At 48.4% G+C, this 25,110-nt stretch overlaps 1 protein-coding gene across 2 annotated transcripts in view; it reads left to right on the top strand.

Moving 5' to 3' along the window:
* Positions 1-17,237: 17,237 nt before the first annotated feature.
* LCOR (ligand dependent nuclear receptor corepressor) overlaps positions 17,238-25,110 on the top strand; it is a 62,212-nt gene continuing 54,339 nt past the window's right edge. Inside the window, exon 1 of one of the 2 annotated variants that reach the window (XM_076338874.1) lies at positions 17,238-17,334. In XM_076338874.1, coding sequence (XP_076194989.1) covers positions 17,238-17,334 — 97 coding nt within the window. The remainder of the gene's footprint in view (positions 17,335-25,110) is intronic. The other variant, XM_076338875.1, reaches the window with a different exon arrangement.

Below are 25,110 nucleotides of genomic sequence, written 5' to 3'. Positions count from 1 at the left end.
CGCCCAAGGGAATGTGCTTGGTCCTGCTGCCTGCACCTCTCTCTGAGCCAGCAGTGCCAGGGCCCTGCACCCCACACTTGTGCTCGCAGCCAGAGAAATCCCCTGCTGCAGGCTGCTCCTGGGCTGGGACAAGCCCAGGGATCCCCAGTGCTGGAGTGGGGCTAAGCTGGCAGTGCTGGCTGGGAACCCCGAGGTAGCATCGAGCACCCCAGCTTCGGGACTGGGACAGGCTTGGGCAGGGTGCAGTGGTGCCCGGTTGGGCACCCTCTCAGCACACCCTGGGGTGGGGGATCCTGCAGCCGCCCGGCTGGGCTCTGCAGAGCTGGGGGAGCATGGAGGGAAGGGACAGGGAATGGACCTCCCCACGGCTCCTCGTAGTGCCTGGGGTAGGAGGGGGCTGGTCAAAGTCCCCCCAGACCCCTTGTTTGATGGAGGCAGCACCCACTCCTCTGGTAGGAGAGCAGGGAGGGGAATAGCAGCAATAAACCCATGGTGGGGTGTCCAGCGGGCGTGATGCAGAGCCAGGAGTACAGCCAAGCCGATGCTGATGCCGCCTGGATCATGCTCAGGCCTTTGAGGCCCTTTGGGGTGTGCTGCAGCAATCTTATGGTCCACTATTAGCACAGTGGCTGGAGCCCACTTGTGCCCTCTCTGCTCTCCTGGATGGAGAGGAATGCTCCTGCCTGCACGCTGGGTGACTCATGCTGCTCTGTAGCTCAGCCCAGAGAGGCCCCCACAGTACCACAGGTATGTGGGGTGCGGTGAGGCTGCCAGCGGGGTGAGCCCCGGGGCGAACTCCTGTCCTTTCCTGCCTGGCCCTGGACTTTGCACAAAGGAGGGTCCAAGGAGGTGGCTGCAGGCAAAGGTGTGAGTGGGATGGTGGGGGGAGGCAGGCAGGGGGCTGTTAATCAGTAACGCAGCTCTTCCCAGAGATGTTGGCTTGGCAGGAGGGGGTGAAAGCCAGTGCCCAGCAGGGACTCAGCAGGAGGATGTGAGTGGCCCTTTCCGGGATGCCGTGCAAACCCCTTTTGCTGTAGCACACATGCAGCCCCTCTCCTGCCCAGGGCAGCTGGGCTGATCGCGGCACTGACAAGTGTCTCCCCCATCTCTGAGCTGCCGCAGCAGCGCTGGGGGCGTGTGGATCCAAGTAAGAGTGTTGCAAGGAAGAGCGCCTGTTCAACCAGCGGCAAAAACACCCGCAAGCTGTAGGCTGGTTCAGGTCTGAAGAAAGGCTCGTGAGCCCGAAATCTTGGTTGCCTTCTCCAACTGCTTTAGCTGGTCTCAAACTTTCTTCACAGCCTTTCCTTGAACCTCTGCTGCAGCTGTGGAGGCAGGCGGGAGCTGGGAATGTCACGGGGAAGCCGGAGCTGGGCGTGGGGGATGTCCCCTGGCAGAATAACCCCTGGGACCCCAGGGATGTGCTACCCCATGGACCTGACGTGTGTGCGTTTGGGCAGCCCTGTGAGCACAGCGTGACCCCAAATGTGTGTGCCACTGGCCACAGCGCAAACATGGCTGTGTCCTTGCGTTCCTGGGGCTGGGCTGCACATGGTCCCCTCTCCTCGTTCCTGTGGGTGAGGAAAGGCAGGGGGTGTGAAAGCGTTTGTGTTGCCAAAAGAATTAACACCCTGCTGTTGTGCCCTATAAATCTTTTAAGTGTTAGAGGCTGGCTTTAGACCCCCGTGTTACAGTTTAATGGTTTCCGTTAGCAATAACCTGGCCCTGTGTTCTGGGGTTATTGATTTAAGGTCTGTTGTGGAGGGTGTGAGAGTTGCAGAAAGGTGTTTTCCTGCTGCCATTGCAAAGAGGAGGCAGGAGAGTGGGAAGCGGTGCACAGCCAGCTCTTTGGAAGTGTGGGTGCTGGCAGGAGCTGTCTGGAGAGGATCAGGGGACAGCAGTGAGGAGCAGCACTCGGAGTACATCCCTTGCACAGCCCTGCAGCCAGCAGGCATGTCTGCAGAGGTGAGCATAGCTGTCGTGGTAGCAGGGCAGCATGGATGCATCCCCTGAGCTCTAATGCAGGTGGGACGTGCCTGCCTTTGGCTCTTGTTGGAATTGTTGCATGCATGGACGGCCCCTGGCTCGATGGCTGGCAGCTCTGTGTGCCTCCCCCGTGCCAGCCAGACCACCCTGCTGAGCTGCAGACAGTCCAGTTTGGGAGTTTGGACCCGGAGCTCCCAAGGCAGAGCCATGCCTTGGCTCTCCTCTGCACACACCAATAGGTAAGTCCTGCTGGTGGCCGGATCGCTGGCCCAGAGTAGTCCCCCTCAGCTCGCAGGTGCCCTTTGGAAGAGGCTGGGGTGCAGCTCATGCACAGCCTTTGCCCTGCTGGCATCAGCGGTAGCCGTGGGGGTTTCCCCTGCCAGAGGCATGTCAGAGGTGAGAGGCAGAGCTGGGGCTTTGCAGGGACCCCAGCTCCTGGAGGGAGTCTCTTGAAAGCAAATCTGCTTCACCCAAGGCACACGGTGCACGTAGGACAGCCAACCTTCCTTCTACAAGTTGCAGCATCCTTCAGCGTCCTTTGCTGCCTGCGTGAGTGGCTCTGCCCCGAGCTGCAGCAGCCCATGGCTGGGGACTACACAGGGGGTGTTTTCTGAGAAGTCCCGAAGCGGAGCTGGGGTTTTCACTCTATTTCTCTTCAAGGCACTCTCAACCTTTCCCCTTCTGTTCCTGCTGCAGACTCCGCTCTCTCGTGGTTGTCCCTGACACTCCCTGCACCAGGTCCTGCCGTCTGCACCCTTCTGCTGGGGTGCTTCCCCAGGACAAACTTCCACAGGACTGATGCTGATTTCACACCTTCCTCCTCCCTTTCCTTTCTCATTCCCTCTTGCATTAGTATGTTCTGAACATGATCTCCAAGCTAGAAAGCAGCCAGAAGGGCATCCCGAGTGGTCCTTCATCGTGGGTAAAACCTGGAAGATGAGGGGCCTGTGCTCCATGCATAAGCTGGTTTGGACCCCACGTGCAAAAGGCAGAGGGCCACCCGGAGAGTCTGACAGCAGCACTCCTTGCACACCTCTGTCCGGGGCCAGAGGCTGCACAGCCCTTGTCCCCAGCAACAGCAGAGCCACTTATCCTCAGGAAAGGTTATTCTGGGACCTTGGGGCTGGAGGCTGCCAGGTGCTCATCACCCACATTGTCATGAGGTGGGTGTGCTTTTCCACACTTGGGATGTTCACACTTAAGATCCAACTAAAGATGATCAGCGTGCTCATTCTGAAAGCTGACGGGGACCCCCGTGGGGAGAGGTACCGGGCACGAACCTGGCTACGCAATGCTTCTTGCTGTTTGCAGCCATTCCCTTCCTTGGGACCACCAGCCCTTGAGATTCAGGCTGACTCCGCGCATCCAAGAGCTCAGAGGTCCTGACCCAAAGCAGAGGCTGCTGCTGTGTTGTGGCTGTGCCTCCCCAGCCTGGGGTCCCTGCACCGGGAGCCTCCCAGGGACACCTAGCTTCAGCGTACCTGCAGAGAGGGGCTGTGGGAGTTTGGTGCTGGGATCACTGGAGACGTGGGCTCAGAGGAGCCCCTGAGAGCTGGGAGAGACGCTCATCCCCCTACGGCACGCAGAGCATGCTGGTCTGGGGCTCCTTCACTCTCACACCTCTGCTCTCTTACACATCCCTCATCCCAAATCCCCGCCTGCTTGCAAGCAAGCCCTGGAGGCCAGCCAGTGGTTGTGCGTGCTTTAAATATGTGCTTGTACAGCTGAGACCCTGGGTTAATTCCCATGTTCCCTCTTACAGCTGCTTTTGCAGTCATCGTGTGTACTTGTGTTCACATTGGGGCAGTCCTCCAGGGCCACCCCATAGTCAAGTGTCCTGCAGTTGTGAGTAAAGATGCAATGAATGTTCTGCCGGTGCCTCTAAACTGGACACCTGCTCCACTCACCCCACAAACCGGGCACTGCAAATGCTTCCTGACTCCTCTTAGCAAAAAAGCTGCAGCTGTAACATGCCATGGGAAGTAAGCAGGGGAGATTAAGGGACCGTCAGGTCTGCAGCCTGGCGATGGCAGAGAACTTGTGGAAAAAAATGACACAGGATCTAAAAAATAGCTGTGAACTTGAAGTGCAAAAAAACCCCCAAAGCAAAACAAAACAAAAAAAACCCCAAACCACACAAAAAATGCAACCACAATTTTTCTATCAATCCAGGAAAATTCCTTCCTGACCCTAATCTGGCAATAGCGTTAAGCCTAATGTGTGAGCAGACCTCTGGGACTGTAATGCTGGGAGCACCGACGCATGAGGCCCAGAGCTTGTCTTTAGTGCTCCAGAAGAAGGAAAACCTCAGTACCTTTAGAAGCAAATTAAGGGGGAAAATTGTTTATTCTTCATCTTCACAGTGACCAGCAGAAACCTGGAAGCCAGGGGTTGAAGCAGCACCTCCTCCAAACAACCTTAGTGCTGCTGACTCCTTGGCCAGCCAGGAGCTGTGTTCCAGGCTGAACTGCCCATCTGCAGGGCTCCTCCATTTAGAAGTTTATGGAGGGAGTTTTATCAAACGGTACGTTAAATTGATCTGGGTTTCCCCACCCCATTACCCTTCTTGGAAGGCTGGTCCAGAACTTCACTCCTGGCAGGGCTAGAAACTCTCCAGCTCACCATCTAAACTTACTATTTTGTGCCATTATTGTATGTCTTAAAGATTTTCTTAACATTTTCTTATTTACTGTTTTCTTTCAGTGGTTCTTCAGAAATACATTTGTCCCCTCTCAGCCTCTGTCTGGCCAGGACAAGCCAAACTCTTCTAGTAGATCTTCATCAGCTGGTGCTTGTTTGTCTCGCTATCCAAATATTTTTTCTCTGTGCAGCGGAAATTTATCCTTCCTGGATGCAGAGCTACAAGGATGTTCTGGAATAAGTCTCGCAATGCCTTGCGCAATGGCAATAATGTTTCTGTCTCTGCTAAAAATAACTTGTCTGATGCATCCTAGCATCATGCCATTCCTTTTTCACAGAAGCATCACGCTGCTGCTTCACATTCACCCTTCAGTGCAGTAAGGTCTTTTTATTCCTTCGGTGCCTCCATTTCATCAGTTTATAGCAAATGTCCTTACCACTGGTCCCCAAGTGTTTAAGTTTGCCCTTTCTGCTGTTATATTTCACCCTGCTTCCCCCATCCCTTGACAAGGTCAAGGTCCCCTTCTTCTTCCTCTATGAGGAACTACTTCTCTCAGCGCTTGCGATCCCTCCCAACCCTGTGCTGCCTCCACATTTTGGGAGCTCACACTTGGCTCTTCTGAAATTACCAATGGATTTACTAACCTGAATTTATTCCCAAGATATGTGGTTAATATCCTTCCTGCAGCCTGGTCATGCTTGTTTGTGGTGCAGCTTGGGTAGTCTCTCCTGTTTCTCCTTACCAACCTCGGGACTCATCTTCACCTTTAGCAGCAGTTTCTCCTGGTTCGTAGTGCGTCATCCTTAACTCTGAATTGAATGCCTTAGTCTAAGAAACTGGCAGCCTCATCTAAGTATAATTTCTATTGCTCTCTTCCTGTTTCACTAGGTATCTCATCACTCCCTGTGTTCCCCATATCACCTTTACTGAAACAGAGTAAAACCCACTTTCGGGTTTTGACCGCAGCTGGCTCGTGTCTCCTCTTCCCCCACCCCTCTCCTTGCAGGCTCTGCCTACGCTGGGTGTCTGCTCCTCCCTGCAGCTCCGTTGCCTGACTGATACAGCAATCTCACCGTTCACTAAAACCATGTCTGAAATAATGTTGTGTTTTACCTTACAATGAATCGATAAGGAAATTTGCTTTCTGTCTTGTCGGAGGATACCTGAGCCCTGCTATTCTGGTGCTGTTTATTGCCTGGCATTCACTGGGAAATTAAAGGCTGCTGTAATTGTACAATTTCTACTCTTTATTCTTCTTGTAGCCTTAGAGACAGCACAATTTATACTCCAGGCTGCATCTGGTGCATCTGTAGCCGACCCCTGAGAATACCTGTGCAGGGCCCTTTTTACCACCCTTTCTCACACCTCCTCAGGACGTATCTTATCCACATCATCCCCTTTTATGTCCCTACAATGACCTGTTTTACTAGCAGTGCTTCACAACTTCCTGCTCTCCTTCTGCCGACGGGGTGCTCCCAGCCAGCTTCCACACGTGCTTATCTCTGCGGCTTCGTTCCAGGCGGCACGGTCTGCCTCCGCCGAGCGTCCCAGCACGCGCTGGGGTGCCCCATCCTCTGGCTCATCATATTGCCAGTTTGCCAAGATTCTGGCTTGCCTGATGTGACCATAGCAAATAGCGCAACTTGTGGAGAAGCCTACAAAATCAGTGGCCGCAGGCTGTCACAAAATCTTAGACGGAGAAGAACTTGTACCGGGAATGGATGAGGGAGATAAAGGACGCGGTGTTTCTAGTTTAACCTCAGAAGAATTCTGGTTAGGTGACAACTGAGCCTTAGGAGATAACACTGCTAGGACAAATGGATTTAACACCTCCCAGCTTAATTCAAGGGAGACCCACAAGTCCATGTGAAAATGCTAAGCAAGGTAAAATGAGTGTGGCTAGAAAGCTTAGTCAATGGGTAAGCTACAAGGTTGTGAAATTGTGTACGATATCAATATTGTGTACAAGCTCTGTTCCCAGGTGAACTGGTGAGTATTGGAAACTGCATCTTTAAATAGCTTATTTTTAGAGGCAGGAAGTATGTAGAGAAGCAGCAGAAAATACACTTTCTCTGTTACCTAGAGACAGTTGGAACTTGTTCCTAAATAAAGAAGCTCTCCTTCAAATACCTGGGGGCAAAGGGATTCCCGAATACCACTTGTTTGCTAGAGCAATGCTGCACAGGCTTAGAAAACAGAAGTTTAACAGCTCTAGCCATGCAACCCAAGAGTGGGCATGTTTGACAGCGTGACTCAAATGGCCTGATGAGGCTAACGAGCAAGATGTCTGCAGTCCATCAAAGGTCTCGTGAAGGGCACACGGGACATTTACAGTGTTGCGCAATGAAGACGTGCAGACGGGGCAGTGTCTGTGTGTAGCACCTCAGGGCACACAGAGTCCAGCACAGGGGCCTCCTAGACCTTCCAAGACCTGGGGTTGCACTTAGCATGTAGGCAAACTACTTAATTGGTTAAAAAAAAATACATGTTAAGTGTATAACAGAAGATCGTAACCTTTGGGGAAACACATGGTACAATGCATGAGGAACTAGTTCAGACTATGCTTGGGCTTTTATAGGCTTTGAAGCCTGGCTACTGGACAGTTAGATCCCACTTCGGTCCATTTTCACCAGTGGACAGGACTGAGAGTGCTACCTACAATCTTGTGTGAGTGAAGAGACCTGCAGGATGTATCTGGTCGTGAATTGTAGCTGCCACTAGAGGCAAATGAATAAGTCAGAGTCCTCCGGATGCTGGTGGAGGCAGACTCCAGAGAAGGCAATCCTATTAATGGCCTGGATGAAAGGACTAGGTCAGAGCAGGACAGGATCTCTGGAGTGCCGATAGCAACCAGGGGAAGAGGTGACAGCAGTCAGCACCACTTACTGCTATGGACAGCTGTTCTCCTAATCCCCATCTCTGTCAACGTCTCTAAACATCTCCATGTGAGAGCAAGGTTGGCGAAGCAGTAACACCTCCCAGAACCACAAGCTGGGCTCAGTTTTGTCCTTGTTGCGCCTCTCTCATGGTGCTTTGACTAGTGGCTAATTCCTCAGACCCCGGTGCTTCCCATTTGACTATTCACTTCAGAGTCATCTGTTAACGAAACGTCTGTAAGTTAACAGGGACTGAAATCCAGTCTGAAACCGTCAGTCACCACCTTATTATTTCAGCAGTATTCTCTTCAGCCTGCTGGAAGACACATAACGGAGTGAGGCGATTACAAGGCTGGACCCCAACTTCAGTCAAAATTACAGAGATACCCATTCCTGTTAAACCGCAGCTGCCTGGGAGGCGGTGCAGGATACCCAATACCCAGCAAAAAACGTTTGGATGTGCACAACTGTGCTTGGTGACAGTAGCCTCTAGTCAAGGTCATTTTTCTTGACTGTTCTTCCCTTAAAGCTCGCTGTTGGGCCCCTGATTCCCTGTAGGCTTCCTCCTACTGTGTAAAATATGTTTTTATTAGTAATCTTCATGTTTTTAGCAAGCTGCTGTTCAAAAACTATTTTGGCTGGCCTAAATGTGTTGGGTTGGGTTTTTTTTTATTTTTGGGGTTTTTTTTTGTTTTTTATTTAACTTGGCAGAATTTGGGATTTTCTATATTTCTTCTTTGGCCATAACTTATACTTTTTGAAGGAATGTATTTTTACTTCTAAATGTCGTCTTTGCTCAGCTGTTTAACTGTGCCAGACTTGGAGATTGTTTTTTTTTTGTTAGCATATTTGGAGTGATGGCATATTTGAAGCTTTAAATACAGGGTCTCAATGTCATTGCAAGCATTTTGTCCTTTCATCAGCTACTTTTAAATTCCTCTTAATTACTCTCCTGACTTTTATACTTATTCCCTTTTGAAGGAGAATATACTCATCTCCCTTCTAAGTTACACTGCACTGCAGTGTACTTTTTTTTGTTGCTTTTTCCTCTCCTGCAGTAATATTGAATTTGAGCACATTGTGTTCGGTATGACAAAGTGACTGTTCACTATTACATTTCAAACTCCCTCCTATGCGCTACTCGTGACTAAATCAAGAGTTCATCCTCCACTTCGCTCCTCTGAGTGGCCATTCTAAGAACTATTCATTTATCAGGGCTAAAAATACAGTCTTTGCATCATTCTTTGACATGGTATCTACCTGGTCAATATGGGGGTAATTAATATCTCCCATTATCATTATGTTTTCTCCCCGACAACCTCTTAAAGTCCTCCAGCTGTTTTTCATTCCGCTATCCTAATCAGGTGGTCAATAGTATATGTTCAGCATTACTTAGACACATGTCAATACATAATGGTTCTCTGGTAGTTTAAACAAAATCCAAGGCTTTTTTTCTCTTTTTTCCTTTTCCCCCCTTTTCCCCCCTTTTCCCCCCTTTTCCCCCCTTTTCCCCCCTTTTCCCCCCTTTTCCCCCCTTTTCCCCCCTTTTCCCCCCTTTTCCCCCCTTTTCTTTTTTTTCCTTTTTTTTCTGTTTTCTTTTTTCTTCTTTTCTTTTTTCTTTTTTCTCTTTTTTCTTTTTTCTTTCTTTTTTTCTTTCTTTTTTTCTTTTTTCTTTTTTTTCTTTTTTCTTCTTTTCTTTTTTTTCTTTTTTCTCTTTTTTCTTTTTTTTTCTTTTTTCTTTTTTTTTTTCCTTTCTGGAACCTGGACAAATACTGTGCTAGTAGCCTGAATCATTTTCTGTGGCTTCACATCTTGAGCTGCTGCTGTGGCAATCATCTTCCTACTGAAATGAGACAAGATCTTACATTGGCTTGGGTTTTTTGTTGTTGTTGTTGCTTTTTTTAAAATAAAATTCACATGTTCAATGTCTAGCTCTGGGCTTTGCTCCATGAAAATGTCTTCCTTCACCAGCTCCTTTTTCAGTTTGCTGCATGTACGTTTGTAACTGAAAAGAAAAGTTCTATCACCTTGGAGAAGGGCAGAGGTATTTTCTAGCTGCATGTGCTCCCCCTCATCTTCGGCAATGACAAGAAGCATTTTATGGTCATTGCTGGTTGAGGTCAGCTTACCGTGTACAAAGACATTCAGCTTTTTATACCCATACTGGAGTTCTTGCCAGGGTGATGGGTATGGTGATCATTCCCTAATTTCCTCAATCTCTATTCAGAAACTGGCACTACATTTGCCACTTTTCACTTCTTGATTGCCAAGGCCAGCTTAAGCAGAAGGTTACACACTGCATCAAATAAGTCAGTGATTTCATATCTGAGAGGCTTTAAAGTTCCTGGGCAAGTGCCATCACAATTAGTCATTTGTCGCTGAGCCTCCAGCACCTCCCTCATGCCTTCACAGTGACCACAAACACATTTAACATTGAGTGTAGTTTTGAATGTGGCTGTGAGTGCAGGACACCAATGTCTGATGACATTCTTGAGCGCTGCCTTTATTGTTGTTGTATATCAGGTTTGGGGCTCTTTCGTGAGCAACTTGAAGTTCTCAAACTCTTCGCACCCTTCATTTTGGGGCACCTTTGTCAGGTTGCTGGTGTGGAAAGCTCGTAAGGCGCAACGGTCTGTGCCCCTTGCTTCTCTCCTAGGATGTACCAAGCCTTCCTCTGAGCTACCCGTATGCTCGGTTGAGTTAACGTTTTGTTGTTTCCTGTTTCTGTAGCATTTATGGTTTTGGCCAAGCTCCTTAATGAACTGATGCCCACAAGACCATGTTGTCTGCTAATCACCCTGCTCAGAGCTTTGGAACTATACTGAGATTGCCACCTTTTTTGCAAATTTGACTGAATCAGACCAAAGTTGGTGAATTTCCTGCAAATTTCCAGACAGTCAGCAGTGGCACAGAGGAAAGATAGCTGACCTTCTCCCCTCGAGTGGGGGAAAAGCAGAACCCAGCAGTTGTCCGTTCCTTTAGCAGCAAAATGGCTCATCTGTCACACACGTGCATGGCCAACTGTGCTGTCACGTGTGAAAATAAGTGTCATGCAGAGGAGATATGCTTCGTGTGTGCAAGGGACAGTGGCACTGGAGCAAAGCACACAGAACTGAACCGAGTCTGCGTTTCTTTGGACCATGGTGGGTGCCAGACACAGCCCCAGCCTAAGGAAAAGATATCTTGCCATCCCATGCTTTGCTTTGCGTTACTAAGGGCAGTTGTAAAACCCCGCGGACATATCCAGGGTGGAAAAATACTCGGTCTTATATTGATCAGCAACACTCATCTTGAGGGTTTTGTATGTATTTTTTTGGATTTGGAGGGCATCTGTGTGTAAATGAAGGGCTTTATCTAGTGTCTTCCTACAATATCCCCATTCTTGCTTTTTGTTTGTTTTTTTAACCCATCCTGAGACTTTTGAAGGTATAGCATTATCTACATTTAGCCTCTGCTTAAAGACAAAAGAACTATCTCAAGTCGTATTTGCTGCAGACAGCTCAGCTCTTCCAGCTCTATCCTGGTTTCAGGTGAATGTTTCCTTATCCCCTCAAAACAGTTACAGGTTGACCTAGTGTTCACCTTGCTGCATGCACCCTTCCTTTTATTACAAAGGTGATCTTTTCTAGTCCATTTATTCAACCCTCCAGCTTTCCTGTTCCTTTAATGGGGATAAAATCCCTGCCGTAAACTCCAGATTATTCCTGTTCACCTTCCAAATCTATTGCTTTCTATTTACATTAATATTGCAATTACTGACAACACATCGTCTTGTGCACTGAAATCCATCCTAAACTTAATGAATATCTCCTTTGCTTTCAGGCTGATAGTCTGTCTGTCCCTAGTGAAGCTGCTATTGCACGTGACACCAAAACCCTCTGAAAAAGGGATCTGATTGACGCTCTCTTCATCCACCCTGCGCGCACTCCATGGTGGTTTGTAGTCTACTGCCCAGCAGTGTAAACCACAATGTTTGCCTTCCCACTACCTGTGGATCATGGCATGCGTCGCTCTGTGCTGTCCTCAACTTGACTGCCTCTCACCTGCCAGTCTCATCTCTCGCAGGATGCTGGATGTGCAGTTGCATCCGTAGTGTCAAAACATGGCCCACAAGCTTTGCTTGGATGGAGTGACTTTTGGGAGTGACTTTTGCTGCGCAGCAAATGCTGAATGCCTTGTCAAAGGTTAATTTTGTGTCTCTTCCCATTGACTTGGATAGACTTTCCAAACTGCAGTGTTGTCTCCTTGGCCTGTGATCAGTCATGGTCTCATCTATGATTTCATTTCTTTTTTTTAATTCCGGGGTGGGGGGGGGGGCAGGGAAATCTACCTTGTTAGGTTATATTTCAGTGTAGGATGGAGTACAGACATTTGTGTGAGCTCCTCCCTGCAATGGGCCTGGGACAAGCCTTCGGTCTTGGCTTACATTATTTTACCTTTGTAATCCAAAGTTTGCTGCAGGGAACAATCCTGTCCTGGCGAGAAAACTGAGAAGATAATATGTCTCTCTCGTTACTATAAATCATTTAACAAAGGCAATCTATTGGAATTAAGCCACATTCCTCAGAATAAGGCATGTTTCTCCTTAACCTTCAGTGAGGTCTCATTTGTTGCTCTACTTGATGGGACGTAGTCTGCGTTTGGTTATTCCTGGCTGGGGGCTCCCCAGAGGACTGGGTCGCTTGCTTCTTCACTCAAAAGCTCACAGTGTGTGGATAGAAGCAGAGTTTGTATGATATGGTAAATATAATTTGCTGATGACTGGCAGAGGATTACAGAATTGAATTTGTGCCTTTTTTCTCACTTGTCTTTGTTCGTACTTGTGATTCAATGCTGCCTTCCTGGGACTGCGGTACCCCACATTTCCACTAGGCAGATTTCTTTCTCACCTTTCCCTGCTTCCCACACCATCTCTCCACAGCAGGAGCTCTGCCTAATCTGGGCTCTCCCTTGAGCGCTTGAGGTGCTACCCTAGGGAGGAGTCCCAACCTCCTTGTTTGGGGCCCACAGCAAAGGCTGACTGAACCCTGGGAGGCTGCAACACGTCTACGTGCTCTTTTGAACCCTGCCTCTGAGGGGATCCATCGCTGACCTGTAGGTTTACATGCACTTGGCAGTGTGCTGCTGCCTGGAGCAGATCTACAGAAAAATGTTTTGCTGGCATATCCACTTAAGAAAGAGGATAGTCCAAGGCTGCCTGTGCAAGTCTCACTTCACTGCAGCTGGCCCATTTCATTCAGACATCTGCTGTGCTGATGGAGAAGGTGCCACTTTCAGAGCGGGGCTGCTTCAAGCACCAGCCACACAGGAACCAGACTCTTGCAAATCAGCAATTTACAGTCCATCCCCTTCTCCCATTTCTGTGTATTCGTACTGCAGGACCAGAGAGGCAGGCAGTTTACGGGGAGGGTGTGGGGGGGTAAATCCTGGTTCCACTGAATCCTATAAAGGCCATGAGATTCGGTGGGGCCATTTTTTATTCCCACTACTTCCCTGCCTCTGACATCTCTGGGGCTGTAACGATACTGGGTGAGAAGACAGGTTTCTGCTCTAATGTCTTTCTGCGTATTTTCTGTTCCTATGGCAAAACGGATGTTGAAGAGACTTGCTGTAGAATCTGCCTTGAAAGTCTTACCTCTGAGGTGCCAGGCCCTGCTTGGTGTTAAGTGAAATTGTCTGCAGCTCATTAACATCAAAGCATTTTCTCCACTGGTCTGGGCAGCTCAGTAGTAACCAGCAGATGAACCAGAGAGCAGCTACGCTCTCCACTAAGCTTTGCCTGCAAACAATTAAGATCAAAGGGGAGCCACTGTGAAACAGGGGAAAAACAACGCTCCCGCTGCAGCAAGTCTCATGGCTGGTGGGGAAGCGGGGGGAGGCTGAAGCTCCGTCCCAGCTAGAGAGTTTGTGCTGAGACGTTTGTAGGAGTAAGCAGAGGAACAGCTGCTGGGGCCTGCTGACAGTGTTGGCCAAGAAAATGGTGGATGCACTTCGGCTTGAACAAAACCGTCCGATGGTGTTGGTGGCAGCATGGTGCAGGCTCTGGTGTATCAGAGCCGGCCCAGCCTAATTCTGGGATCAAGTAAGATCTGCCATCGCCTTGGTATGTTGGTGATCACTCACTTAGCTGTTGCTCTTGCTGGGTCTCCTGAGGCCAGCCCCACTGTTCTTTACACCCTTCTTCTCTATCCCTCTGAACACAAAGGTTTTGGCTAGCGATTCCAGATGTTGCTGCCCTTTTTTTAAGTGGACCTTGACCCTCTGTTTGCCCTTCCCCACAGGAGGCTGGTGGAATTAAATAATTTTTTAGATTACAGGACCATTCCCTTCCTCTAGCTCTCAAGCACTTTCTCCTGCTTTATGTACTGGATCCTCTGGTTCATGCTTTCCTCATCCTCTTCCTCTCTGCTTTGGCGGTGGGTAAGAAATCCAAATTGTTGGTATTTATCACACTAACAGTCTGTGATTAGCCCTTGGGGGGCAGCAGGGTTTGGAAAATGAATTAATTCTCATACTCACCTACTGATTGTTTTACCACAGCTCATACGTGTCCCAGTCAGAAATCAGAAGCTTTTTGGTAGGTGCTGCACCAGCACAGAATAGAAACATGGGACTATCTCAAAGAGTTTGCTATCTAAACGTCGGTCTAGGAACAGAGGATTGCAGAAAAGAGAACAACAAACCTGGAACTCTCTATTAATAAGTGCTGGGGTCAAGATTAGAGATAATATAACCACAGTGAGATGTGCCAGCCAGCGCACGCTTCCTTCCTGCTAGCTCTGCCGTGGGAGTGCTAACCTTCAGCCACAGGGCAGGCGATAGAGCTGCAGGGCACAGCCAAAACAGTTAAAGCCACCGAGGCTCATGAGTCAAAGTTGTAGGATGTGACTTTCAGGCAAGGTACTTTCTCCAGAGGGCAGGCGTGCTTTGTGGAAAAGCATACGTAATTCTGTTCATGCTTGCTCAAGAAAAGTATGTTCAAAACCAATCAGGCGGTCTGAAGGACAGCTAATACCATCTGGGCAATAGCCAAACTGCCACAGAAGGAGGAACTACAGAAATCTATCTTGTCCACCCTAGAAAAAGGAGGGCCACGTGGAGGCTGTGCACAGAATTGTGTTAGGGGAAGGCTGGGGAGAAAAGGTGCTTAAAAGAGCACTTCAGCACTGCTTGTGTGTAAGTGGATTGAGGAACGTGGGCCACTGGTATGCAGCCACTAGGGAAGGGAAATTTGGGGGCAGCCTCCTGAAAGGAGTTAGCGGGAGCAAGAAACCAAACTTGCTCTGACATGGAGACTGATAAATTTAAGACCAGCATCATATGACCCAGTTGCCTGTCACAGCAGGGATGCAAACTGAGTGCAGAAGAAACAAGGAGATAGTAACAGCTTGACGGCCAATAGCCATGCTGCCAGCAAGCTCACCACTGCCAAGTTTATTTTGTGGGCATCGGAGCAAGAGAAGAATCTTGCAAGGAAGAATTTGCAGGAAGGCTCTTGTGAAGACCACAGTGAGCAGGCACTAGTCCTGGTGTATCTGGACTGATAAGATACAAGGTCAGCAACCATTAGCCTCTCTAGCAGCTTGTCCACCCGCTGTTCTAGCTACCATTCAGACTGCAGGCAGAAGTTCCCTGCTGGAGTCCAGAGCATTCATGTTGCAATCCTTTTGTTTAGATCATCTACCTCAGGGGAGAAGTACTACTTCTATGGTTAGTACAGTGCCTAACAGACTTTTGAACTGGCTCTAGCAAGAGGCACGTCTGGACTTTGAGTGGAAGGAAGATTCCCCGCTGCCATCACAAGGACTCTGGAAATGAAGACACGTAGACTCCAATGGCTCATCACACTGAAAAAGGGGTGGAATGAAGACCAAGATATCACCAACAACTGGAGTGAGGTGCAGCTAAGGGGATCATTCCTGAGCAGAGGTGCCCAAAGAGCTTTCCCGCTGTTTGTAGCAGAGAAATTCTCCATAGGTCATGCTTCCCTTCTTTCCACCGCTAATGGCTTTCAAACCAGGACTGGGATTCCCTGGTCGCTAAACCTGTCTGCTCTGCTCATGAAAACAAGCTTCATGTTGCCTTCTTCACAAGGAAGCTGCATCTTGAAACGGGCTTTTGCCTCTTGCTACTCTGGTTGCTGCCTGCTCTGGGAAGTTCCACCTCCTACAGTTAGAAACCATCCTCTTGACCTTCTCCACGAGGGTATTAAGAGCCAATTAATAATCTGTCCTTATGCTACCACTGGGCTTCAGATAGCTCTGTCCCTTCCATAGAATTTACACCCTTTCCCCACTGGAGCTTCCCCAGTACACTGGCAGAGCAATCACGCCTTGGTTTTGCTTTCCTTTTGCTGGACTAGCCAAACTGAGCTGTCCTGGTCTCCTTTTGTAGGACAGTCTCATTGCTCTCCTACCTGCGTGCACCAAGAGCCTGCTCCAATGCCTATGGGAGTTCCCTTTGAATAGGACAACTGGCTTACTGCAGCTGCGACTGCACCTGAACAGCGGCTTAAACGCTTCTCTCTCTCTACAGGAAATATCTTATCTGGAACATCCTACTACCCCATCTGCATACAGCCAGCTTTGACTGCTCTGCCTTTCAAACTCCCTAATCGTGTGTGGCTTGGCAAGGTGAGGGTAATGGCTCCGACGGTTAGGCTGGGGGAATAAAGGCCACGACTCCTGGGCTTTGTCTCTGGCCTTGCGGCAGGGTTTGGGGTAAGACATTTCACCTTTCCGAGCTCATCCCCCAAGCTTGCAGAAAGCTGGTGCCAACGTTTTCCTTCTGCACAGGCACCAGGCAGTACTATGCCTTCCCTTGCCTACCAACACGCTCACCGCTTGCCATCAGAAATGGTGTTATTGCATCATCAACCCCCTTACAATGTCTGAGCTCACGCTGGAGGGAGGTCTTTGTTCTTGTGGTGTAAGGCTGAAGGGCAAATGGACACCCCCAGAACACAGGAGGTGGTTGTGCCATGGAGCTGTCACTGCGGGATCAGTATCGGGAGGCCTTTTGGCCATTGCAGCCGAGTGTCTTTCCTTTTCATCATGGCCACCAATAGACCTGGTGTTTTTAACTACACTGTGGAGCGGATGAGGAGATTTCAACTCTTCCCGACAGAAAACTGTGTGGCCCCCTCAGGGGTGGGATGTCCCCTCAGGGGACAATGACCCTTCGGGGGGGGGGGGGGGGGGGATGTTCCCTGAGGGACACTCACTGCGGGGTGGGATGTCTCCTCAGGGGACGGTGATCCCTCGGGGCTGCGATGTCCCCTCAGGGACAGTGACCCCTGTGGGGTCTGACATCCCCTCAGGGGAGGGACGGCCGCCCGGGGGCGGCAGGCCCCGCTGGACCGCAGCCTCCCGCCAGGCCGGGCTGCGGCGGCAGGCCGCGCTGCCCCGCTCCCCGAGGGAAGGCGGCGGCGGGGGGGACGACAGCGCCCCCCAGCGGGCGGGTGCGGCGGCGCCGCACGTGCGGGCAGGTGGCTGGGGGGGGGCGGGGGGGGGGGGGGGAAGGAGGCCGCGCGGGCGCAGGCGCGCGGCGGGAAGGGGCCGGCGGCGGGGCGTGGCGGGGCGTGGCGCGGCCCGGCGGCGCCTGCGTGGCGCGGCGAGGCGGGCGCTGACGGCGGGTGGGCGTGGCGCGGCGCGGCGCGCGGCCCTTCCTTCCCGTCCCTGCCCCCCTGGCCGTGCCCGCCGCCGCCCCCACCCCCACCCCCGCCCGCCGCCCAGAAGATGGCGAGCCCGTGCGGGCGGCAGCAGTGCTCCATCGAGAGGCGCGGCGTCCGCCACCAGCTCGATTCGTGGCGACACAAGCTCATTCACTGTGTAGGTGAGGGACGGCGGCGCGGCGGGGAGGCCGGGCCGGGCCCCGCGGCGGTGGCGCCGGGCCGCGGGGGGAGGCTCCGCCGGGGGGGGCGGGGGGCCGTGAGGCGAGCGGCGCCGCGGCCTGCGGGCCCGCCCCCCTCCCCCCGCCGCCGTGAGGCGAGCGGCGCCGGGCCGGGCCGGGCCCCGCCCTTCGCCGGGGAGGGAGCCGGGAGGGGGGTCCTGCCCTGCCCTTTTGTGCGGCCCCTGTCAGCGCCGCGCCCGCTCCTCCCCGCCCGGCCCGGCCGCGGCCCCTTCAAACTTGTTTACGGCGGGGCCGGGGCCGCGCCCGCCGGCGGGGAGCGACCCGCCTGTCACTGCCCATCCGCCGCCGCGGGAGGCGAGGCGGGCCCGGCCCGGCCCGGCCCGCCTGCCCCCGGCCCGCCGCCGCTGTGAGGCGAGGCGGGAGGGAGGGAGGGAGGGAGGGAGGCCGCGGAGCCGGCGGCGGCGCGCCCGCCCCGCGCCCCAGCGGGAGAAGCGGCGGGGGGAGGCTCGAGGAGGGGGGGAGCCGGCGGAAAGTTGTGGATCGGGGTGCCGGATTGACGCCGTGAATCCGGAGCGGGGCCGCGGGGGTTAAAAGGATGTGTGATTGCTTTTCTCTCCCCCCCCCTTATTTTTTTTTTTTCCCCCCTCCTCCTCTCTTGTGCGCGTTTGTTGTTATGCAGGCTCTTTGCAATCAAGTATTTGGGGTTTTTGAAAAAGAAGTCCCTGACGCCCTTTCATCTCGAGTAACTTTCTCCATTCAAAATACAGATTTTTGCCCTTTTCTCTTTCCCTAGTGAGAAATCAAGGCCTTTTCTACGGGTCCCAAAATACACATAAACGCCAGCTCTAGGCCAGGAATTCGGTGGGTGTCTGCAAAGACAGTAAAATAGGTTTGACAACAGTAGACTATGAACTTCCATCATAATCTCAAAAATCTCTAACCAGAACATTGGTATGTCTCTTCTTGTTTGGCCTCCTGCTTTTAACCGAGCACAAATCCTCATTTTATTTTTAAATATGCAAATATGGCCATAATCTGCCAGTGACTGCTCAGCGTAGGTAATCTGTAACAACATTCACAGATTCACTTTAGTTCCTTGTGTGCAGAGTTAAACCTCTTATTGTCAGTTAGCTCAGCATCCTAGTTCATTATCAGGGATTTGAAACACCATTTTTGGTTACACCAGGAGTTGTAACTGCTGTCGTATATATTTTTGGCTTCACCTAAATGTTGAAATTTCTATAATATAAAAGTGTGTGCTAGATGCTTGTTAACTCCAGATTAATACGAGCAATTAACTTAAGCATAAAGCGATTCAAGGGCAATACATTGCTGAGAAACTCAGCCTCTACACAAAAGTGCTGCATTTTCTTTCCAACCAATTATTGATGCTTCTATATCCAGTTTATGGGGTTTTATTTTGATTCTAGCCTTGCTATGTTAGGAACGTTTTCTTGGCTTCCACCCCTGCTTGAACCAGATTTATTTTACTTCTATCTCCTTTTCTCATCTCCTCTTACCTCGGCTGCTGGGGATCACCTGTTCTAGTCCTTTCTAAACTCCCTACTTGCAGCATGTCATCTTGTCTGCCTCTCAGTCCCTGCTGCTTTGTCATTGGGTCCTTCAGTCCTCCAGTGGAGCTGTCCTGCTGCTCAGAGTTTAACCGGAGAGCTGTGAGGAGTAAAGGTGGGGGGGGAGGAAAACAAAAGGAAGAAAGAAGGAAGGAAAAAAAAAAAAAAGGACAGTTTCAAAGCTGCTGTTGAAGATCTTGTGTTGGGGTGAAATGCAAGAATTGTGTCTGTTCATTATGCCGCTCTTTGGGAAAATCTTGGTTATCTAGAGAAGTTTGTGTTATCTACAGACTCAAGGAAAACACAACGTTATTAAAGTTCTTAGCAACCCTAAGTGCTAAAACTTAAAACAAACACCCGTGCCACCCCCATTTATACACACCCTGTTCCACTTCCCTAAAGCTGTTTAAATTGCCAGCTCCTGGAGAAGTTGCTTTCTCCTCTATCCCTTCCATATCTCTTCCTCCTGCTTAAATTTGATAGATGTTTTGTTCCTCCAAAAGATTTCCCTCTGTGAAAGTCCCTCTGTGTGTTTAACAGAAGATATTGTGAACACTGTTAAGCACAGAGTTGCCTGGGATTTTTTGGAGGTAATGAACAAAACCATTAAAAAAAAAAAAAAGTCCAAAGTGTAACAGTGCTTTGTGGCTTTTATCTCGATGGCACTATGTCATAAATAGTTTCAACCTCAAATTGATCAGCTTTATGAGATCTCGGGACCTGCCCTGTTCCTAGTATGAATCTTGCATCAATTGTTGGGTCATATAAATCTGTTAATTGTTACCTTTTTTGTTTTTGATATTTTTTCGTAGAATTATAAAAGGTTTATTGCATTAGCCCAGGATGTCTAGCTGAAATTATGCTGTGATCTTAACCCCTTTCCCCAAATACATCTCTGTTGCCTTTTTAAGTGAGTTTTGACAATGTTCCCTGGGATTTGGTAGTTGACCTGCTAAATGAAACCTGTTCTGTTTCACCTTGGCCGTTTGTAGAAGTATTTAAGAATTTGTTCCTTCAATAAATGCTGATAGATAAATATGGGGAAGCAGAGTGTGGGAAAATCTTTCTTGTTACTTGAGAAATACCCATTCATATTTAGTTCTGAAATTCAATCCGAGGTGTGTGGGATTCTCTGTGTTAGCATCATTCCCTGAAAAGTCATTCTAATACCACGCGGTGTGGTAGTCAGAAAAAATAAAACCTGTGGTTTGAACTAGTGCGTGCATTTGGCAATAAAAATGGCTGAAGTAATTCACTTTTCCCTCGTTTCTTGCTTCTGCAATAGGCTGCTCTGTTGGGCTGTGGCTTCATGACAGTTTGTCAAACTAAGCTTGTGCTCTTAAGGGGAGCAAAAACACAGGAGGACTGAAGGACCAGCTTTGCCCACAGGGAGCCAATTCAGGGGAGCTGTGCCAGCAGAAAACATCACCTTTTGGAGGGAGTAGAATAATTTTCTGCTATTATAGCTCACTGAACTGGCTCGCTGTTGGGTCAAGCAAATACCAGTGCTAGCACAAGGAAGAGGGTGAGAACGCATAGCTGGTGGAAAGGAAAAGAGTGAGAACACAGCAGCAGAAACACAGATCATCTTGAACCGTCACAGAGTTGCACCTTCGGTTGTGCCAGCACAGCTTTTTGTGGGAGGTAGCTCAGGGAACTGATCTGGCTTAAACCTTCCTTCCTCGTCATGCATTTCAAGCCTCATTTCTGGGGGAGGGAGGTGATGCGGCTGGTGGGGGACAAGTCCCGAACAGTTCTGTTGATGCAGTGATGCAATTGAGGGAGCAGCATGCCGTGGCCTGGAGGTGGAGGGAAGTGTGGAGAAGGAGTGTCTAAGCTCCCTTTGCAGTGAGATGCATTGGGCTGTTGAACCACAGCATAGAAGGGTAGCCGGGTGTGGTGCACAGTGTCTTGATGCCCTGGTAGGACTTTGATTCTAGAGACACGAGATGCCAGATGATAACTGTTTGATGCTGACATAAGTGCTCTCTGTACCAATCTTGAGTGTTAGCATCTTTCTCAGTGACCAAAAGCAGATACCTAGAGACAAATGTATGCGGTGGTTTCCCCCCCCCCCCCCCCTCCCGCCAGCCTCCAGTCACTTGCTGTTCAGGGACTTGCTGAATTGGAAATGGTTGATGAGATCAGATCAGCTAAGGAATGGGGAGTCTGAGGGGGGAGAGAACCCGCAGATCCCTGAAACCCTCCTGACACCTTTTATACAGGCAGTAATAGCATTGCAATGCTGTGTGGTTACTGGAGTGATAGTTAGAGGTGGTCGCATGCATTTCTACTAGCTGATGGTGCTTGGCCCTTTGTTAAATATTAGCTGTACTTTTAGAGACTCCCTGACAGAATTAAAACCTGTGTTGGGGGTGGGGGCAGGAAGGGAATGTAGCAGTGATCCTAGTTTTGGGAGCAAAATGGTGATTTAAAGGGAAAACCTGTAACATTCACATAAGATTTCCAGTCATCTTGAGCTCTCTGTGTGCAGCACTCTGAGGTGCTGCTTAGCTGTTGATTTTACTCTTAAGCTGTCAAAATAAGCTGAAGTAATTTCCTTTTTTTTTTTTTTTTTTTTTAAAAATGATCATTGCTGGTGAAATACTGCAACCTAAGTACCTGATCTGTTTCTGTGTACTAATTTGTTGAATAGTGGTGGTCTTCCATGACCATAGATACTTAGGACTAAAGTGTGGGTCCTGTGGAGGAAATATGATACATCAGGAAGTATTAGAAGCTAGTATTAATCAAGGGAAGGCATATAACAGTTGAATAATTCTGAAATCTTTATTACATTTTCTTATCTTGATTATTGCTTGGGTATAGTTCCAGCCTGTATGTGATATGAATTAGCTGCTGCTTCCGAACAGTTACAGTTAGTTGTGTTATCTCATTATTTTGGAAGTAGGTTTGAGTCTTCAAGTGTTTAACGTAGTTCTGGTTAAAGGGCAGAATGTATTTCTTTGTTCCAAAAAGAGAAAGTTTATTATAACCCTGATGTTGATGAAAAATAATAATAAAAAGCAAGTTAAAGTAAGTGCTAAAGTGAAAGTTTAAATGTAGGGCTATTCTAAACTGGTATCTGTTTTAGAAATGACCCCAGCCATGTTCCCAGCAAATGTCCAAGTGGTACTATTTGCCTTATTTCAACCTGCATGTAATGTAGATGCGGCTTTTTTTATTAATATAAATCCATTGTACGGAAACTTTACTGCATAGTAGCTGAAGGCTTGTTCAAGAAGATCTGGTCTACACACAAACATTTTTGCCTGTTGGCAGGATGGATACAGGGAGGGAGAATTACCCTTTTATGACAAAGTTATGCCAGTAAAAAAATTGAAGCAGCTGTCACTTAAAAATAAAAATCTTTAGTTGTAAGGAGTTAAATTTACAGCTTGATATTTAGCTTTACTTTAAATGTGCATGGAAGGATGGTATGCGTCTGAAGAACAGTAGAAGTTGAACTGTGGGGGACGAATCTAGATCTGTTTCAAATATCTCTTTGGATTCACTATAAATCACTTTAGATTTGCCCCTTGTTTCCCTATTTGCAAATGAAGAATAACTTCTACCCTGAGAGGGACGATGTCAACCAAACAAAAGCATATTAAAAAAAAAATGTTGATAATCACTTTGTATTATATCAACTTGAGTTCTTCTTCTGGTGGCTGTGACTTGAAATTTTGGACAAGGCCAAATCACTTGGTTTGTTTCGCATTTCAACAAAAATCTATTTTAATTTGTGTGAAGTAATAACTATCACTGCAAGGTGGGAGGTTTCCTTCTTGGGACATGTTCATCCTGCCGGAAGTATAGTGTTTTTTGACCTAACTTTTAACGAAGAGCTAATGACATTCAGAGTTCATCCACTTTTAATAGAACTTCTCAAAGTGAATTACGGTAATCCATTCTGTGCATGCAGGAAATAGTCCAAATCCACCTAGATGAAATCTTTGTAGTATTTATATTGATATATATATATATATATATATATATACACACTACAGATTTACAGCTTTGTGGTATGGCACCATTTTAAAAGAGTACTTGAAGGACTGTTCACATTTTTTAAGCCATTTTTGACAGTTTGTGCTGTATATTGATGATAATCTAAATACTGTTATGTACAGAAATACAATAACTGCACTTTAATTAAGAATGGATGATACACAATCCCATTTCTTGTGCTCAGTTGTCTAAATCCTTATTGCATAGTACTTAAATGGCTTAATGCTCTGCCATCTTAGGCTATCTTACATCCAGACAAGTACTGTCATGCGTTTTGTTTGTTGGGCTTTGTTTGTTTGTTTGTTTGAGAATTTGTGTTCTTTCATGGCTAATGTGAAGTAACAATGAGAATACTTCCTAATAGTCAGTTTAGGCAAGGTTTGAGGAAAAACAGGCATTTAATAAGGTTAAAGAAAGGTAGCCCTGTCATACTGATTGGGGCGGAGGTGACACTACTGCAGTATTTTACATGGGACTTCCCAGTCTTCTTCCTCACCCTCCTATGTATATATGTTTTCACTCTTAAGAGGATGAACCTTTGATTCTCGAAGGTTACTGGGATGGATATTTCTAATTCTCTGAGAAATACAAAACTTTGCAGATTTTCTGGGGGCAGGGTTGGATGGGATAGGCTGAGCCAATCTAGGCTCTACCTCTGGCCGTAAAGGGGTGGTAGTGCTTGTTTTTACTAAACTGACAGAAGACACTGCAAAACCAGCTAATCTTCTGGTGATGCTTAGTAGCTAGGAATGAGATGAGCAGGAGAGCTCATCTGAAGCACTGGATGGGATCACGTCCGTGGGGTGAAGGGAAGGGGAGATAACAGAATAGCCTCCTCCAAAGGCAGGGATTTTTCTAGTTTGCATCTTCTGTCTTGTAACTGCACTACAGACTATGGTTATGTTTGACAGCAGCACTGTCTAAACTGGCTTAAATAGTCCCCTCTGTGCTGGCACAACTATGTGTGGCAGCTTGGTGAATCAGTTCCCTGACTAGACCTGACTGGAAAACAATCTTTTTCTTTTTTTTTTTTTTTTTTTGGCTACAACATCTGCAGGGGATGGAGAGGCAGAGAATGAAGAGTTGAGGCTATTCAACTGGTATTTGTCACACATGCACAAATCCAAGTTGTCTTTTGCTGAATAAGTGCTAATTTCTGCATGCATCGTGTTCACTTACAGTAGCAGGAAGATTGCTTCATTCTCTCTCTTCAAAGCATCATGGGTTATACCATGCTCTCTCCCTGATGATGAACTGTGGGCTTTGTTTTCCTGACCATGTTGGACACTCTCATCCAGTACCTCCATTAATAAGTTGCAGCTTTACACCACCTCTCCTCGGTATCTCTTCAGGCTTCTGGGGTTCCTCAGTTCTCTCCGATAAATCCATGTGGCCTCAGCTGCTTTTGTGAAATGAGAGCTTCAACTTCTTTCTCTCTCTTTTTTTTTTTTTTTTTTTTTGAGAATGCTCTACTGTTATTTCTCTGGACATCTTCAACTCATTTACCTTTTACCTTAGATGTAGTTTGTCTTGTATGCTGTTTAGTACCGTGTGTTCTTTTATGGTGAGTTGGCAAAAAAATTTAGCTCTCAAAGCTGAATAGGAGATTTAAGCTACACAACAACATTGCCAGCACATGAGAGATGAGGTGAAGGTTATGGTGTTTCAACATTTCTGCAGGACACCACTTCCTACATAGTAAAATTGCTGTTAGATGATGTCTCCATCTGTTTTTTCCACTCCTCTTACAGAGAAGAGAAAAGATGGTACTCCTGTTGCACTTTCCAGAAGCGACGGCAAAGTGGCTGCACAGGGAAGACTTGCAGGGAGACAAAGGATGTTCCTTATGCCCTGAGGACCATGATATCTTACGGGAGGGAGAAGAGGGGGAGAAAAGAGGACTGGACAAGAGCCTAGTATTCATTAACAAAGGAAGCTTTCAGGAGCTGAATCCAGCAGCGTGGAAAGACATCAGAGGCCACCAGGCAATCTTAACTCTTGAGTTGAGTTTACTAATGAAAAATTTCCTGGTTCTCTTTGAACATTTTTTGCATATGCTTGTAGTACAGGCATTTCACTATCTAGCTGGAGAATTGCGTAGATGAGTCTATCTGATGTAGTGGTCTTTCGCCCTCCTCTGCTGTTACTAGGTTAGGGTGGTGGTCATGTTTCGAAA

This window comes from Aptenodytes patagonicus, chromosome 5 (assembly GCF_965638725.1).
Source record: "Aptenodytes patagonicus chromosome 5, bAptPat1.pri.cur, whole genome shotgun sequence".
Classification (NCBI taxonomy): Eukaryota; Metazoa; Chordata; class Aves; order Sphenisciformes; family Spheniscidae; genus Aptenodytes; species Aptenodytes patagonicus.
Note: the sequence above shows the minus strand (reverse complement) of the source record. Positions and strands in the feature narration are given on the sequence as shown.